Source organism: Pelophylax lessonae, assembly GCF_965119305.1.
Source record: "Pelophylax lessonae genome assembly, chromosome: 3".
Taxonomy (NCBI): domain Eukaryota; kingdom Metazoa; phylum Chordata; class Amphibia; order Anura; family Ranidae; genus Pelophylax; species Pelophylax lessonae.
Window position 1 is genome coordinate 477,969,587 of NC_138770.1, and position 17,486 is coordinate 477,987,072.

The 17,486-nt window shown below is 47.4% G+C and overlaps 1 protein-coding gene across 2 annotated transcripts in view; it reads right to left on the reverse strand.

The window, feature by feature from the left end:
* NUP133 (nucleoporin 133) overlaps nt 1-17,486 on the reverse strand; it is an 899,557-nt gene that overhangs the window by 416,360 nt on the left and 465,711 nt on the right. For both annotated transcript variants that reach the window (XM_082249111.1, XM_082249110.1), the window contains exon 13: nt 2,019-2,113. In XM_082249111.1, the coding sequence (XP_082105237.1) occupies nt 2,019-2,113 (95 nt within the window). The remainder of the gene's footprint in view (nt 1-2,018; nt 2,114-17,486) is intronic.

A 17,486-nucleotide genomic window follows, 5' to 3' on the forward strand; every position in this document is an offset into this window, starting at 1 on the left:
GAGAACTGGCTCCAGGGGCAAGTCCAGAGGGTGGTTAAAAATGGGGAGTACTCAGATTGGGCGGGTGTGGAAAGTGGGATCACCCAAGGATCTGTCCTTGGACCAATCCTTTTTAATTTATTCATAAACGACCCAGAGGAGGGGATATTCAGCACAATCTCTGTATTGGCGGACAATACTAAGCTAAGCAGGGCAATATCTTCTATGCAGGACATGGTAATCTTACAAGCAGACCTGAACAAAATAATGAGGTGGGCAACTACATGGCAGATGAGGTTTAATGTTGAAAAAAAGTAAGGTAATGCACTTGGGTGTCAGAAATACGAACGCAAGTTACTCGCTAGAGGGGGGCACCTCTAGGTGAATCGAAGATGAAAAAGGACCTGGAGGTCCTAGTGGACAACAGGCTTGGCAGCGGCACGCAATGCCAAGTCGCTGCAAGCAAAGCCAACAGAAAACTGGCATGTATAAAAAAGGGGATTCACTCCAGAAACAAAGAGATTATTCTCCAACTTTACAAGACTCTAGTCTGGCCACATCTTGAATATGCCGTCCAGTTCTGGGCACCGGTCCACAGAAAGGATGTGCTGGAACTGGAGAGAGTTCAGAGAAGGGCAACAAAGATAATTAGGGGAATAGAGGATATCAGCTATGAGGAAAGACTACAAGCATTGAACTTATTCTCTCTGGAGAAGAGACGCTTGAAGGGGGATATGATATCAATGTATAAATACTGTACTGGTGACCATAGCATAAGGAACAAACTTTTCAGAGTACGGGAATTCAATAAGACACGGGGCCACTCAGTAAAACTAGAGAGAAAAACGGCCCAACCTTAAACTATGTAAGGAGTTCTTTACTGTTAGAGCGGTAAGGATGTGGAATTCTCTTCCACAAGCAGTGGTATCAGCGGGGAGCATAGATAGTTTAAAAAAAACTATTAGATGGGCACCTTAACGCTCACAACATACAGGGGTATACAATGTATTGTTAGCAGCAAACACACACAATAGGTTGAACTGAATGACTGATGTTTTTTCAACCTCAATAACTATGTAACTATGCAAGTTCGTTGGTGTCTGAACTTTTGTAGTATTGGCTGCTGATTTGCATAATTCAAATAGCTAATGGTGACGGGTCTAAGATTTCCATTTTTCGGCAGGAAGTCCAGTTCTGTGTGTGCGTTCTATTTGACCGCATGTGCCTATTCCTAGCACATTAGGAATGGTAGAGGAGCTCACAAGATTATGGAATGCCAATAAATTGGATATGGAATGCCAATAAATTGGAGGTTGTTTCCCCTAAATCCATTTTCCAAATCATAGATTTTGTCGTGTAGAAATTGTAGGGCCTCCTCATGTGTATGTACATCTTTGGTAGTTTGTTGAATTTCCTCAGCAAGAAAGGACATTCTTTTTCTTTTATGCGATTTAACTGCTCCAAATTCCTTGCAGAGCAGGGCAAAGCCTTGGGAGGCTATGGTGGGTGTGAGGATGGTAGCTGCAGCTTCAGAAATGCAGGCATAAGTTGGATCCGCAGGTTCTCCAAGAGCTGCACTATGTGCCTGAGCCAGATGGAGGGGGCTGTACTCTGTGTGCTAAAGATGTCTGCTGGCTGCTCAGAAGATTCTGACTGACTTGTCACAGCATGTGAAAAGGATTGGAGCGCTCTATAAAAAGGTCCGGCTTAATGGTCAGCTATCAAGTCAGCAGTGGAAGGAGCTCCTGGGGTGATTCTTTATATGCATTGAGCGGCGGGCCCAGCTAGAGTGCCAGAACGGTTTGATATATTTTTTTGTTCGGTCAATGCAGCCAATGGACTGCAGCGCTGATCAGTGTATTCTGATGGTGGCAATATCCCACTGTCAAAATACAACAGTGTGGAGGATGTTCCCATCCTGCTTGACTAAGGATGGAGAAATTGGTTACGTTTTTTTTTTTTTTTTTTTTTTTGTCTTTGTCAGCTGGCTGAACAAAATTTCAACATCACACTACTTGAATTGTTGCAATTACACTAACCTGATGAAGAAAGTCCCGAAAGAATGAATGTGCTTTCATTTTATCTTCCAACTGATGCAAAAGAATCAATGAAGTATTACTCAAGCAAGCAGCTTCTGTATTGGAGGAAGAGTGAACAATAAATAGTACACAACATGCTAAAATTATGCTAACATAAAATATTTTTACAAGATTACATCAAGATCATACAAGGACATATACAGGTGCATCTCAAAAAATTAGAATATCAAAAAGTTAACATATCAGTAACGCAATTAAAAAAGTGAAACTCCTATATATTGCTCAAAAAAATTAAAGGAACACTTTGAAAATATTCGATCTCAATGGGGAAAAGATTGGATTTTTGTCCTACCGTAAAATCCTTTTCTCTGATATTCATTGACATACACAGCTCCAGAATCTTCTTAACCACTTGGTTCTGCTGCCCTCCTCAGGAATAGGACGCTAGGCATGAAAAAGCTTTACCACACAATTGGGGCAGTCCCAAGGTGTATGCTCCCACTTCCTGCTACAGGCATTCAGTTTTGTTGCAAGCAGTGTCAGAAGAAAAAATAACCCAACTCAATAGAGGGATGGGTGCTGTGTCCATCAATAAACATCAAAGAAAATGATTTTTCGGTAAGACAAAAATCTAATTTTTCTTTCCTTCATTGAATCTTCTTGACCATTGGGACATCCCAAAGCAGTGTCAAAACATGGAGGGGTGGGAAAAACACAGCATAAATAATTCCTTAAGGCTAAACCTAGTGTGCACAGACAACCAGGTACCCGCCTTGCAAACCTGCATTACTGATGCCTGATGGCAGAAGGCCCAGGAGGACTAAGTGCCCGCATAGAACGCACCTTAACAGGGAAAGGAGGAACCTGACCCTTGACTGAGAAGGCCTGCACTACCTTGATCCATCTGAAATGGTTGCAGCAGATGCGGCCAACCCCTTGCTAGGTCCACCCGTAAGGACAAAACGTGAGTCTAATTTCATAAATTACTCTGTTGCCGCCAAGTACACCCTGATTGCCCGAACAACATCCATAGAATGCAAGGCAACCTTAGGACGGAACAATGGACAAGGGCAAAGCACCACTTTATCTCTGTGAACCACCAAATAAGATGAACAAGACAAAGCTGCCAGCTCGGACACCCTGTGTGCGGAAGTAATCACCAATAAGGCTACCTTCCGGGACAATGCAAGCCGATGAATCTCACAAATATTTTCAAAAGGTGGTTTCTGAAGAACCGACAGTACCAAAGTGGCGAACCCCCTGAACAAATGAGTGAACCAAGGAATGCGTAGTCAAAGGAGGTTGAAAAAAAAAAAAAAAATCGCCAAGGTCGAAACCTGGTCCTTGATGGTACCCAAGGCCAGGTGCTGTTATCACACCAATCAATGTACGACTTCCAGACACAATGGTATATCTTCCTAGAGGTAGATTTCCTAGCGTTTAACAGCGTGGGAATCACCGAGTCAGACTACCCCCCTATCCTTCAGCACCTGGCTTTCAACAGCCAAGCAATTAAAGCAAACCACTGTAAAAGAGGATGGAATTTCAACCCTTGGGCAAACAGGACTTCCCAGAGAGGGAGTCACCAAAGAACACCGGCGACCAGCCGTAGAAGGTCGGCATACCAAGACCAGCGAGGCCAGTCTGGCACCCCAACAGAGCATTTAGGGAAACCCCACTGATTCGCGACAATTTTGTCAAAATAGGCAGAAAGGGGATTCCTTTGATGCCTTTGAGAATCTGCAGGTACTTAAGTGATCCGGCGTCTGATGCAACAGCAGCTGCTTCCTCCAGTTTTTAGGTTTCCAGCACTGATACAATCCGTGCATCCACTAGCGCCTTTTTATGTGCGGCCGTAGTAGAAGAGGAATCATCCTCACTAACAGAGAACTCAGGGTGCGTGGACGCAAACACAGTAGGGAGACTTGCGTCCGCGACAGTTAGATCAACCTCAGAATCTGAGGAGACAGAGGATGCAGGTGAAGGCAGGGGGCTTTTTTTGCCCATCCTGTTTTGCAGCACCATCTCTATCTTGGACACTAGTGACTCTAGGACCGCCATCATAGTAGACAAAGCGGACGGGGACCCAGAGGGCCCGGCAGCCTCTGAGAAGGGGTCAAGGTGGTGAGACATGCTCCAGGGACATTCATGGGTTAACCTGGGGAACACTAGCAAAAAATACTGCTACCACCCCCCCCTGGCTGCACCACGTTGCTGCTATAGCAGAAAGAGGGAGGGCGCTATGTACCCACCGGGACCCACCACCACTGACTCAGGTAAACAGCAGCATGCCAAGCTGCTTGCCGTGCGACGATTAGAGAGAAAGAGAAAGTTCAGGAAAGAACACTAGAGGTCCACCGCCGAATAACCGCCCCTTAGGCTACAAAAACATGGCCACTGCTTTATATCAATGAGAAACTACAAGACAATGGCTCCTGGACTACACAAACATATATAAAGCAGCCATCCACGACAAAATGGCGGCTACTCCCGGGACCTCCATTAACAAATGGGCAGTAAGGAGGGGCCCTGGCAGGAGCCCCCACAAGGACCATTTCCCCCCAAAAAACACATTTTTGTAGCCGGCAGCGACCCCTCCGCACCGCGAGCTCAACACCCCCACAAAGACAGAACATGTATGGCCACCCCTGGGTGGAGGGGAGCTAGGTGTGGGTAAATAGGGGGTGGTCCACAGAGGGACCCCTGTAAATGAGGGGGGAACGCTATATGGGGAGGAAGGGAACCTGGGGGGCGAGCCGTCCTAGGGAGTGGCCCACGTCCACCTCAAAAGGCCACCAGTGGAAGGGGGGGGGGCACTAGTTACCACACCATGGAAACCAGGTGGGCACCACTCTAGACAGACCACCCCAGGTCTTGACCAGGTCTATGCATCCTCGCAAGTTGTTTAATTCGCCGGCCAGCCCCCGTCCAGTGGGGCTATGTTGCAGCCAACCTAGCGCATAGCTGAGGGCGGGTCTCGCTCGCTGGCTAGACTGGGGAGACCATAAGGATCTAGAATATCCAGTCTGTTGCCTGGTCCAGCAGTTGATTGTAGTTCTCACAGGAACAAAAAAAGAAAAACAAGGACAAATGGGGGCGTGTCTGGACATTAGCAGCACCGGACGCATAGGACAGGAGCTCCAGTGCCATCGGGCCTAATTTCTTCTACATCCACCGAATTACGGCCGACTTAAACCTGCACACTGACTTATCCAGCCAGAGGGAGTCCTGCCACACCAATATCAGGCCCGAGTTTCTATCTGCCGAGCCAGATTGCTCTCTGGGGACGGACACGGCCTACGGGAGCCTCCCCTGCCATCGGGCTTTCGTGGCCTACACCATCTGCCGCTGGAAGAAAGGTAGGCATCCGCTGGACCCACATAGAGACCTTCCTCTTCAGCACCTACCTGCTCCACGCCCGCAGTGACATTTCCTTGGGCCCGCTGAAAACCTCTCCATCCTCCTTACTCGCGGCCGGCCACCATCTTGGCCACGCCTGACCTTGTATGTACTTTGCCCACTCTCCCTGGGCTCTGGCTGCCTCTGTTGCCCTATCGCTGGTTGGCCCTGACTACAGTTCTCCTCTGACTGCCTTGCCACAGCCCACAATACCCGGCATGCCTGCAAAAGGGACCTGCGGCCTGCGTGTTCCCCGGGCGCCATTTTCCCACCGGTGCTGCGGCCTCCTCTCTCCACAAGCAGTGTGAGGACTGCCCTGGCTCTGCATAATTTCCTCTAACGGTGCTCGTTAAGGACCCTAGCAACAATTAAACCTGGGATTTGGGCCCTCTCTCTCTCTCCACTTAATGCCTACCAGAACTGCATCAGCGATCCCCGAGATGCCTGCAGAGCATTGCACCAGCATGTAACGCTGCAGTTTGCAGTTAGCTGACTTGCTTTCCACGGATACAGACTGCATATACCAGCCGCTCCTGCATGTTGACTGTTTGACACAGATGTGTGCTTTGTTGTTTATACACTCCTTCCCAAATGCCTGATATCTGAGCACTATGCTGTGATGTAACTTCTACAGCTCACCAGATATCTCATACTATACACAGGATCATAGTGTTCCTTCTTACATTTTTTCTACTGCTGAGTCTCCCTTGTACCTTTCTTATACTATGACTTCACGAAGGAGAAAAGGCTCCTACAGACCTGGGAAGATGACGGACTTCTTCCTCACTCCACATCACTAACTTTCAAAAATCTAGCACTGTCTCTCCTAATCCTCCTCATAGCTCACCTCGAACTTGGGACTCTCTGCCAGCTTGCTCCCCTCCAGACCCCCCAACTGCAATCCACCACAGCTGGCAGCAAATCCGGCTCATCTTCAGTGACTTAAAGCCCAGCCAAATCTAAACCAAAATTGCACCAAGATTGTACGAGTGAGGCTGGAGAGAACACTTCAATCTCTCTTGAACTGACTAGAGAACTGCAGGATTCCATAATGGAATTCCCCACACAAAACCAACGGATGCTTGACACCACTCTAAAAGACATGTCAGTGTCCCTTCAAACAACTCTACATGCTGACTTTCTCTCACTAGCATGTCAATTCCAATCGGAAGTCGCTGAAGTATCTCAACGGGTTACTCATATCAAAGATAAAATGGAGGAATTTGTGTCCACATTTAATGAAATGGTGGATTCTCACAATAGTAGAGATGAGATACACTGGATCAAGTCTAAGCTAGGGGATCTCAAAGATGGATCCTGAAGAAACAACGTAAAGATCAGAGGAAGTCTTAACCCACAAGACCTGAAGTCATATTTTGTGAATATACTAAAGGAGGCTTTGCCTGATGCTCCACTGGAGGAATTGACGATTGATCATATACATAGATTGCCTAAGCCGCAACATGTTCCAGAAAATGCTCCTAGAGACACTATTGCAAGGATACACTTTTTCCACATCAAAGAAGGAACAAAGAGTCCCTTCCGGAGTGTATGTCGGAGCTCTCCTCCTTTGCGGATCTGTCTGCCTTTACGATGAACCAGTGGCGTCAACTTGATCAATCACAAAACCACTCTATAATCACCACATCCCCTACAGGTGGTTATATACCCAGCCAAGCTACTGGTTACAAGGGAACACTCCACCTACATCATCTCATCACCGAGAGAGGGCCTTCAATACTTGAAGGAATGGAATATCCTGGAACCGAAGCCTCCTACTCATTCTTCCTCTACCAGGCCATCTAAAGGCCGTGATAACGCCTCTGAGTCTGACTCTGGCTGATCCTGTGTCTACGGCCCTACGGAGTCATATCTTTCTGGTGAGCCTCTGGCTCCATGCTTTTTTATCCATACCCCCAATTTCAAGCGACTTAGATCCCCCCAGATTCGTTAGAATAGTCCTTTTTTATTTCATGTCACGTTGATACTTCAGTGGCGAGACTCAAAGTGTTAAATGTTTTTGTTGCTATTTTTTTTCTTCTTTCTATAGTGCACCTGGACTTCTCAACAGCATCTCCTTAGAAGCAGACTGCTACACGTTTATACTACGAGATAGACTCTGCTCCTTTTGTCAGGTACCTTCACCCCTACTGTAAGAACTCATGAAGTTTGACATTAATAGCCCGGAACTCTGATATACTACATACTGAAATCATGGCCTTCACAATTTCTTCTATGAATGTTAAGGGCTTGAACAGCCCGGCTAAATGCAGCATGGTGTGGCATGAATCCAAACGTTTGAAATGTGATGTCCTCTGCCTACAGGAGACGCATTTTAGATCCCATGACCCTCCGTGTACAAATACCAAATTTCCTCACATATATTGTTCTAATTCTCCAAAGAAAAAGAGAGGTGTAGTTATAGCTATAAAAGATGTGGTCTCCTTTCGGCAGATAGACTCATACTGTGACCCTGGGGGTAGCTGTGTGGTTTTGGTCTGCAAACTTAACATATATACCCTGGTCAATGTTTACTTACCTAATGTCCGTCATAAGGATTTCATCGATTTATCGATTTTGTAGTGTAAAACAATTTTAATTTTGCAAACTCGAGTTTTTTGCCACAATAGTTTTTTCAGACTTTTCCGCGTTTCGTTCTTGTGCGTTACCATAGCGCGATATGAGCCAGCCCCCGCCCCGCGTAACCATAGACAGTAAAAGTAGCGCGTAACAGTCAAAACATGGCAGCGTGTAGTACTAGCAGAGAACTACTTCCAAAGAAAGGCACAGGTAATTCCGTAATTTGGAACTGGTTTGGTTTTGATGCAGCAGACAAAACACAGACAAAGAAAATGAACTGCTGAAATATGTTTCAAGGCTGTTGCTACTGGAAGCAGCAGTACAACAAATCTTTTTCAGCACCTGAGGAATAAACATTGCGAAGAATGGGAGAAGTGCAGCCGGCTCCATAGCGAAAACGGCTCCTCTAGCACACCTGCTAAAAAGCAAACTACACTTCCTGAGAGCTTTACAAACTGTGTGCCCTATGATAAGAACGGAGCGCGATGGAAAGCGATTACAGAGGCGATCAAGTTTTATATTGCCACAGACATGCTGCCAATTTATTCTGTCGAAAAGCGAGGCTTTAATCACATGCTGAAAGTATTAGATGCCAGGTACGTTGTCCCCAGTCGCAAGTATTTCGCCAAAGTAACGCTGCCTCACCTGTACAATACAACTTGGGAAAAGATCCGCAGTGAGTTGGAGGAGATGCAGTGTTACTCAGCCACAACGGACCTGTGGTCCAGCTGGACGATGCAGCCATATCTGAATCTGACGGTTCACTACATCAACACTAGTTGGACTCTGCGCAGCATCTGCCTTCAGACAGCTTATTTCCCCGACAACCACACTGGTGACATAATTGCCCATGGCCTAAAAGACGCTCTCAGCTCCTGGGGACTTTCGGAGGAATGACTCGTCTGCATGACAACTGATAGTGGCACCAACATCATAAAAGCCCTTAAAAAGACAACAACTGGCCCAGCTTGCAGTGTTTTGGCCACAGACTCCACAACACTATAGGTAAGAGTTGGTGTAAGAATAAATAGGTGCACATACTTGCACATTGTAAAGTACTGTTTGCTCATAATTTAATAGCCAGAACATGGTATATATTTCAAGTGGTTTACACACATAGACTGGGTTACATAAATAAACCTGACTTTTCCTTAACCCCTGTATGGTGTTCGGGTCTGTTGGACCCGTTTTCATTTTTTATCAAAAGAAAAATGATACAATTATTTTTTCAAACTGAGACTTATTGGCCTTGGCTCATTTTCTGTGAGGAATATATCAGAAAACATTTTCAATGAAAACACACTGTACACCCCCCCCCCCCCCCTACACATTTATATTACACACAGGATGTTCGGGTCCACTGGACCAGGGGCTAATAAAAGCGTGGAAATTGTAGGTCCTGTGTACCTTTACTCTGTCCTCCTCCTGTCAGGGCCTGCTGTTAGTGTGTATGTTCTTGTATATGGTTTATGAGGACACAAATGTGTATAATGACATGGGTATTACAACGTAAACATGGTTTATGACGACATCTGTGACCTCATACTAAAACATACTAAATGGTGTTTTTTGAAATTCAAAAAATGCCAAATGTTTTCTGTGATTGATGGGTTTAGGGGTAGGGTTAGTGTAGGGGGATAGATTATACAGTTTGTACATTAGAAAAACCATTATGTCTATGGATAGTGACCGTACACCACATATCCAAGTGTGTGTGTGTGTGTATGTGTGTGTGTTTTGTGTGTGTCTGTGTGTGTGTGTATCTGTGTGTATCTGTGTGCATGAGTGTGTGTGTGTGTGTGTGTGTGTGTGTGTGTGTGTGTGCATGCGAGAGAGAGATTGTGTGTAAGTGTGAAAGAGTGCAAGAGTGAGTTTTGTGTTTCTACTCCTGCCGTTCCCACACGAGGTTGCAATTCTTAAATGTGATCTAACAAAGGTAAAGAGAAAATATTAACCATATATGCTGTTTATATTGCTTGTAATTGGGATGAAGTAAACATCTGTTGAGTATTTTAACATAACATTTTTGATTGTGTTGAATTAAAAACCCAAAAATGCGGAGGGTCCACCAGACCCACGAACACTGGCTGTGTAACAAAAATATGAACACCACACAAAGATTAATCTGCATTCATTATACATTATGTATTAAACTGTGTTACAGCTATTAAAATTGTGATAAAAGTACAAAACAATTTTGAAAACTCACGTAATCAAATATATAGTTTAGAGTGACAAAAAATATACTAAATATCTGTCAGGGATCCTCTGCTATACACAGGCGCACTGGTGCCGCAAACCGGCAAACGCCTATACGCATGCGTGTACGAAGAGGTGCCTTGAATAGCTAGAGGCTACCCTCAGTATAGCTAGAGGCTACCTCAGTGTGGTTTGAGGCTACCTCCGTATAGCTCTAGGCTACCAAATTGGCCTATTTAAACACAGCTGTCACTACAGGAAGTTGCTGTGTTATCTTCAGCTCTCCCTTGTGATCCGTGTTCCTGTGTACCTGTTGTTCCTGATTATTTGACCCGGCTTCCTCTTGTCTTTGCTACTTGCTGCCCGCCCTGACCTTTGGCTCATCTGACTACTCTCTTGGTTAACCCTTGTCTGCTTCTCTGCTTCTGGACCAGAACTTGCGCTCTGCCTGGCTGGGTGATCCTGGGGACCGCGACCTGGTGCTAGCTTGCAGCGTAGTCCAACCCCACCATTAGGGGCCCTGGTGAAAACCAGCTAACACTTAGACTCCGCACCTCAGGTGAACCTGTGTCCTTATCAGAGTACTTACCTTGGTGTCCATACGGCATCCAGCTCTGCTACCACGGCCTTCTCATCAGGTGAGAGTTCTCTCTATTAGTCAGGCTCCACCTGCCTTCCTGACAGTATAACACAGCCATGACCGAGCCTGCACGAGGGATCTCTCCGATGGATGAGATATGTCAGCATCTGGCGGCTCTTACTCAGGCCGTGAAATCCCTTCAAGTGGTGTATACCCAGTTGGAAGGACGTGTGCAGTTCCTGGTCTCTTCTGCTGACCCTACCGCAGATCCAGCTTCTTCATCCGCCACACCTCCCACAGGGACCACGCCAGGACCCACGGTGGTCATGTTGCCCCCGGAACCGAGAGTCCCTACACCAGAAAGATTCGGTGGAGACCGCAGCAAGTTCCGTGCATTCCGCAATGCATGCAAATTATATTTTTCCTTACAACCCCGGACCTTCTCGCTGGAAGCCACCAAAGTGGGTTTCATCATCTCCCTCCTTCAGGGAGAACCCCAGGCTTGGGCCCATCGTCTGTTAGAAGAACGCAGCATGCAGCTTGACTCCCTGTCGTCCTTTCTTAATGCGATGGCCCAGCTCTACGATGACCCACAGCGGACCTCCACCGCGGAAACCGCACTCCACATGCTCCAACAAGGCCGAAGAGCTGTGGAGAACTACGTAACCGACTTCAGGCGGTGGAGCGCAGATACCTACTGGAACGATGCGGCCTTACGTCACCAGTTCCGTCTTGGTCTTTCAGAGGGGCTGAAAGATGAGCTGGCCCGTGTGGGTGTACCAGAGACTTTGGAGGAATTAATCGCACTGGCGATCCAGATTGATCGTCGGCTACGCGAACGCAGAGCGGAGCGATATACCCAGCAGTCTCGCCCAGTCTGGATGTTGCCCCGAGTACCCACTCCCAGACGTCCTTTTCCCACCAGTCTCATCCCTACAGATCCTGCTCCTGCTACACCGGTACCGGACACCTCGGAACCCATGGAGCTTGGACTCATGCGACCTTCCCTGACAGCAGAAGAACGTCTTCGCCGGAGACAGAACAATCTGTGTCTGTACTGTGGGGAGCCCGGTCACTATGTACGCTCCTGTCCTGCAAAGCTGCATAAATGCTTCTCCATCTCGCCCTCAAGCTATCCGGCACCCTCTTCCAGCACTACTCACCTGGCTCTGTCTGTTCTTTTTCAGATTCCGGAAGGTATGGTTCCAGTCACCGCAATAATTGACTCTGGAGCATGCAGCTGCTTTATTGACTTGTCATTTGCAGCACAACAGCACATTCCCCTTCGACCCAAGTCACAAGGACTCTCCGTATTTTTGGCAGATGGTTCATGCATCAAGTCTGGATTGGTGACCCAAGAAACCCCTCCTTTACCCGTAACTGCTGTTGGAAATCACAAGGAGCTCCTGAGCTTGGACGCCATTGCTTCCCCCCTATTTCCAGTCATTTTGGGGCTGCCTTGGCTTCAGGCACATAACCCATCGATCAACTGGGCCTCCGGAGACATCCAATTTCAGTCTTCCTACTGCCAGAACCACTGCTTGCCGATGCCCCTCAGTTCCCCCAGTATCTTGCTATGCACAGACTCTGATAAAGAGACACGGTCTCTCGTACCTGAACCCTACCACGAGTACCTGGATGTTTTTAGCAAACAAGGGGCTGAAACTCTCCCCCCCCACCGTCCCTATGATTGCCCGATTGAGTTACTTCCAGGAGCTGAGATTCCCTTCGGTCGGATCTTCCCTCTATCAGAACGTGAGTTGGGAACCCTTAAAGAGTACGTAGAAGAAAACCTGAAGAGAGGGTTCATCCGCCCATCCACCTCCCCAGCAGGGGCAGGAATCTTCTTTGTAGAGAAGAAGGACCATTCTCTTCGGCCCTGTGTTGACTACCGGGAACTGAACAAGATAACAGTTAAAAATCGTTACCCCCTTCCACTGATCCCCGAACTTTTTCAAAGACTGAGGTCCGCTTCTCTGTTTACTAAGCTGGACCTGAGGGGAGCCTACAATTTGGTCCGCATTCGTGAAGGGGACGAGTGGAAAACGGCCTTCCGTACCAGGTTTGGCCATTACGAATATCTGGTGATGCCTTTCGGCCTTTGTAATGCCCCGGCGACTTTTCAACATTTTGTCAACGACATTTTCAGAGATTATCTAGATGTCTTTGTAATTGTTTACCTGGACGACATCCTAGTCTTTTCTGCTTCCCTGGACCAACACCGGGAACACGTCAAGAAGGTCCTCCACCGTCTTCGGCAACATAGGCTATACGCCAAACCAATAAAATGTGAGTTCGAACAACGGAGTATTCAGTTTTTGGGACTCATAATTTCTTCCACAGGCATCAAGATGGACCCACAAAAGGTCTCTGCCATCCTGGACTGGCCAGCACCCTCAGACAAAAAGGGGGTACAACGTTTTATTGGTTTTGCCAATTTCTATAGGAGGTTTATTAAAGGATTCTCCGCCATCATTGCTCCTATTACGCAGCTAACCAAGCAGAACAATCGTTTCTGTTGGACCTCTGAGGCACAGGTCGCCTTCAGTACTTTGAAGGGACTATTCACCACCGCACCAATCCTGAGCCACCCTGATCCCACTTTGCCCTATCTACTTGAAGTGGATGCCTCAGAAACGGCTGTAGGTGCGGTCATTTCCCAACGTCAGGGTCTTAAAGATTTAGTCCACCCTGTGGCTTTTTTCTCCCGCAAGCTTTCACCAGCAGAGAAAAATTATGATGTGGGTGATCGGGAGCTGTTGGCCATCAAGGCCGCCCTGGAGGAATGGAGGTATCTATTAGAAGGAGCAGCACACCCTATCCTGATCTATACAGATCATAAAAACCTTGAATATTTAAGGACAGCCAAGCGCCTGAAGCCACGCCAAGCTCGTTGGGCATTATTTTTCTCCCGATTTTGTTTCCACATTACGTATCGGCCTGGATCAAAGAACGTTAAGCCTGATGCGCTCTCCCGGATGTTTGACGACCCTAAGGAGACTTCAGCGCCAGACACCATCCTATCCCCAAACCACTTTCTGCTGCTTCAACCTGACCTGCTGTCCCTTATGCAACAAGCCTCGAGGGATGTCCCCTGCCTCCCTGGAATTACATCTTCCCGAGATGGACTATTATGGCGGGGTAACAAGATTTTTGTCCCTGAAAGCACTCGAGTGATGATCCTGGGCCTGTGCCATGACCACCCTTTGGCGGGTCACTTTGGGGTTCACAAGACTCTGGACCTGATACAACGCACGTTCTGGTGGCCTGATTTAGAAAGGGACTGTAAACAGTATGTAGGAGCATGCCCCATCTGTAACCGGAGCAAGACGGTTAGAAGCAAGGCCTGGGGGTTACTCAGACCACTGCCAGTCCCAGATAGGCCATGGAAAATGATTTCCATGGATTTCATTGTTGAACTCCCTCCGTCTGAAGGTTGCTCTGTCATTTATGTAGTGGTTGACCGTCTATCAAAGATGGCTCACTTTCTGCCACTAAAGAACACCCCCTCCGCCTCAGAGACTGCTCAAATATTTATCAAGGAGATAATCAGGCTTCACGGGATCCCAGCGGACATCGTTTCCGATAGAGGGGTCCAATTCACCTCCCGGTTCTGGAGATCCCTGTGTGAAACCCTAAAGATCAAGCTATCCATGTCATCAGCATACCACCCTCAGACAAATGGACAAACAGAGAGGACAAATCAAACTCTCGAACAGTATATTCGGTGCTTTACCACGTTTGTCCAGGATAACTGGGTGTCATTATTACCTTTAGCGGAATTTGCCTATAACAACGCCAAACACTCAGCCACAGGTCAGTCACCATTCTTTGCCAACTACGGCTTCCATCCATCATTTTTCCCTTGTGTTGTCTCTGAGTCCACAGTCCCTGCAGCTCGGAGTGTCGCTGAATTCCTCAATCTCAACAGCAAACTGCTACAGGAAGCAATGGTCAAGGCGCAGGCAGCTAACAAGGTGATCTTCGACAAGAAGAGGAAAGGTGAACTGATCCTCCAACCAGGGGACAAGGTTTGGCTATCAACAAATAACCTCCGCTTGGCCTGCCCCTCGAAAAAATTGGCACCCAAATTTATTGGGCCATTTCCAGTAAAGAGGAAACTTAACGAGGTATCCTACGAACTGATCTTGCCAGAGTCACTTAAAATCCACCCTGTATTTCACGCTTCACTGTTGAAGCCTGCCTTACCTGACCCCTTTCCGGGTAGGGATTCTAGGCCTCCTGACCCTGTGGTGATTGACGGTGATGAGGAATTCGAGGTGGAAGCTATCTTGGACTGCAGAAGGAGGAGGAACCAAATACAATTCCTGGTTAAATGGAAGGGCTATGGCCCAGAGGAGAATTCCTGGGAGCCCGAACAGGATGTCCATGCCCAGGAATTAATTCGGGCTTTTTTCCGCAGCCATCCTCAGAAAAGGAATCTTTTGGGCACCCGGAGGTTGCCCATAAGGAGGGGGCAATGTCAGGGATCCTCTGCTATACACAGGCGCACTGGTGCCGCAAACCGGCAAACGCCTATACGCATGCGTGTACGAAGAGGTGCCTTGAATAGCTAGAGGCTACCCTCAGTATAGCTAGAGGCTACCTCAGTGTGGTTTGAGGCTACCTCCGTATAGCTCTAGGCTACCAAATTGGCCTATTTAAACACAGCTGTCACTACAGGAAGTTGCTGTGTTATCTTCAGCTCTCCCTTGTGATCCGTGTTCCTGTGTACCTGTTGTTCCTGATTATTTGACCCGGCTTCCTCTTGTCTTTGCTACTTGCTGCCCGCCCTGACCTTTGGCTCATCTGACTACTCTCTTGGTTAACCCTTGTCTGCTTCTCTGCTTCTGGACCAGAACTTGCGCTCTGCCTGGCTGGGTGATCCTGGGGACCGCGACCTGGTGCTAGCTTGCAGCGTAGTCCAACCCCACCATTAGGGGCCCTGGTGAAAACCAGCTAACACTTAGACTCCGCACCTCAGGTGAACCTGTGTCCTTATCAGAGTACTTACCTTGGTGTCCATACGGCATCCAGCTCTGCTACCACGGCCTTCTCATCAGGTGAGAGTTCTCTCTATTAGTCAGGCTCCACCTGCCTTCCTGACAGTATCTTTTCACATTTATTACAGAGAATGGTGTAAAGGATCCAAGGATCGATAGGGCCATAGGGGTCTGCAAAAAAGCTGCATCAGCCTTCTCCTACAGCTGGAAAAAAAGGCGAGACATGACAGAGTTGCAGGCTGAGCTTGGACTTCCCCAGCATCTTTTGATCTCAGAATCCCCAACACGTTGGGGGTCTCGTCAAAAGAGGATTGAGCGCTTTCTTGAGCAAGAGAAGGCAATAACTCGTGTCCTGGGTGCGGACAAGAAAACGCGTCATCTTGTTCCCACGTGGCAAGATTTGGAAGTATTAGAAGCCACCAACAAAGCAGTGAAACCTCTCCAGGACTTCACTGATGCACTGTCAGGGTAATCATATGTCAGTGTGTCATGCATCAAACCAGTGCTGCATTTGTTTAAAACAAGTCTCCTCCTGCCCGAGGAGGAAGATTTGGAGCTAACAAAAACAATCAAAGCTAACATCATGCGTTACCTCTAAAGTAAATACTGTGATTTGGAGAAAGAGGAACTTTTGGACATGGCCACACTTTTAGACCCGAGGTTCCGTACAACCTACATTGATGCTAGCAAACTGGAAGTTGTCAAAAAAAGAGTGGTGTCTGAGATCTCTGCTCTCTGCAACTCTACCACAGAGGAAGCTGGTCCCTCAGCTGTTCAAGAGAACACCCCACTAAAAAAGAAAATGACTCTGGATGCCTTCTTTAAAAACAGTGCACCATCCACCACGCCACACCCACAATCTGAGAAAACAAAAATTGAGACTGAGCTTGCAACATATTTCCTTATTTCAGACAGAGCCAGACACAGATCCTTTTGAATGGTGGAAGCTGCATCAGCCCAACTTTCCAAGGCTAAGCTTACTGGCTAAAAAATATCTTTCTATTCCAGCCACTAGTGCCCCCTCAGAGAGGGTATTTAGTGCGGGTGGGGGAATAGTTACCTGCAACCGGGCCTGCCTTAAGCCAGAGGTTGTGGACAGGCTCATCTTTCTTGCAAAAAATGTTTAGAATGAGCATGCACAATGTTTCAGAGATCTAACAAACACGTGTTTTGTTGTTATAGATAGTGTTGAGCGAACACGGACTGTATTATTAATCGTGTTCGTACCGAATGATTGGATTTTTGTTACCCGAACACGGACCCGAAAACTTTACTGTATGTTCGGGTTTAAAATCCGTGTTCGGTCATTTTATTTCCGGGTTTGTATGTATTGGCGCGCTTTTAATGGCGGGCTTTCAACAGCCAATCAACAAGTGTTTAACTGGTGTGCCTTAAGCCATCCCAGCCATGCCTACAAATGTATTAGTAGCTGTGATTGGCCATCTGAAGCATGTGACCAAGTCTTTATAAGTTCGAGACCGAGCGCCGCTGCGTCATTCTGCTGTAGTACAGGGACAGAGCACACATACGTGCTGGCTGCTGATTAGGGACAGACAGTCAAAAATCATATTGTGTCCGAAAAGAATTCAGGGACAGGTCGGAGTGCTGCAGGCAGGGCGAGATATTAGGACATTTTAGGGCCAGGCTGGAGATAGGCAGGGTCAGTGTTCTACAATCGATTTTGCTGTGTGGGGGGTTTGCAGTGCC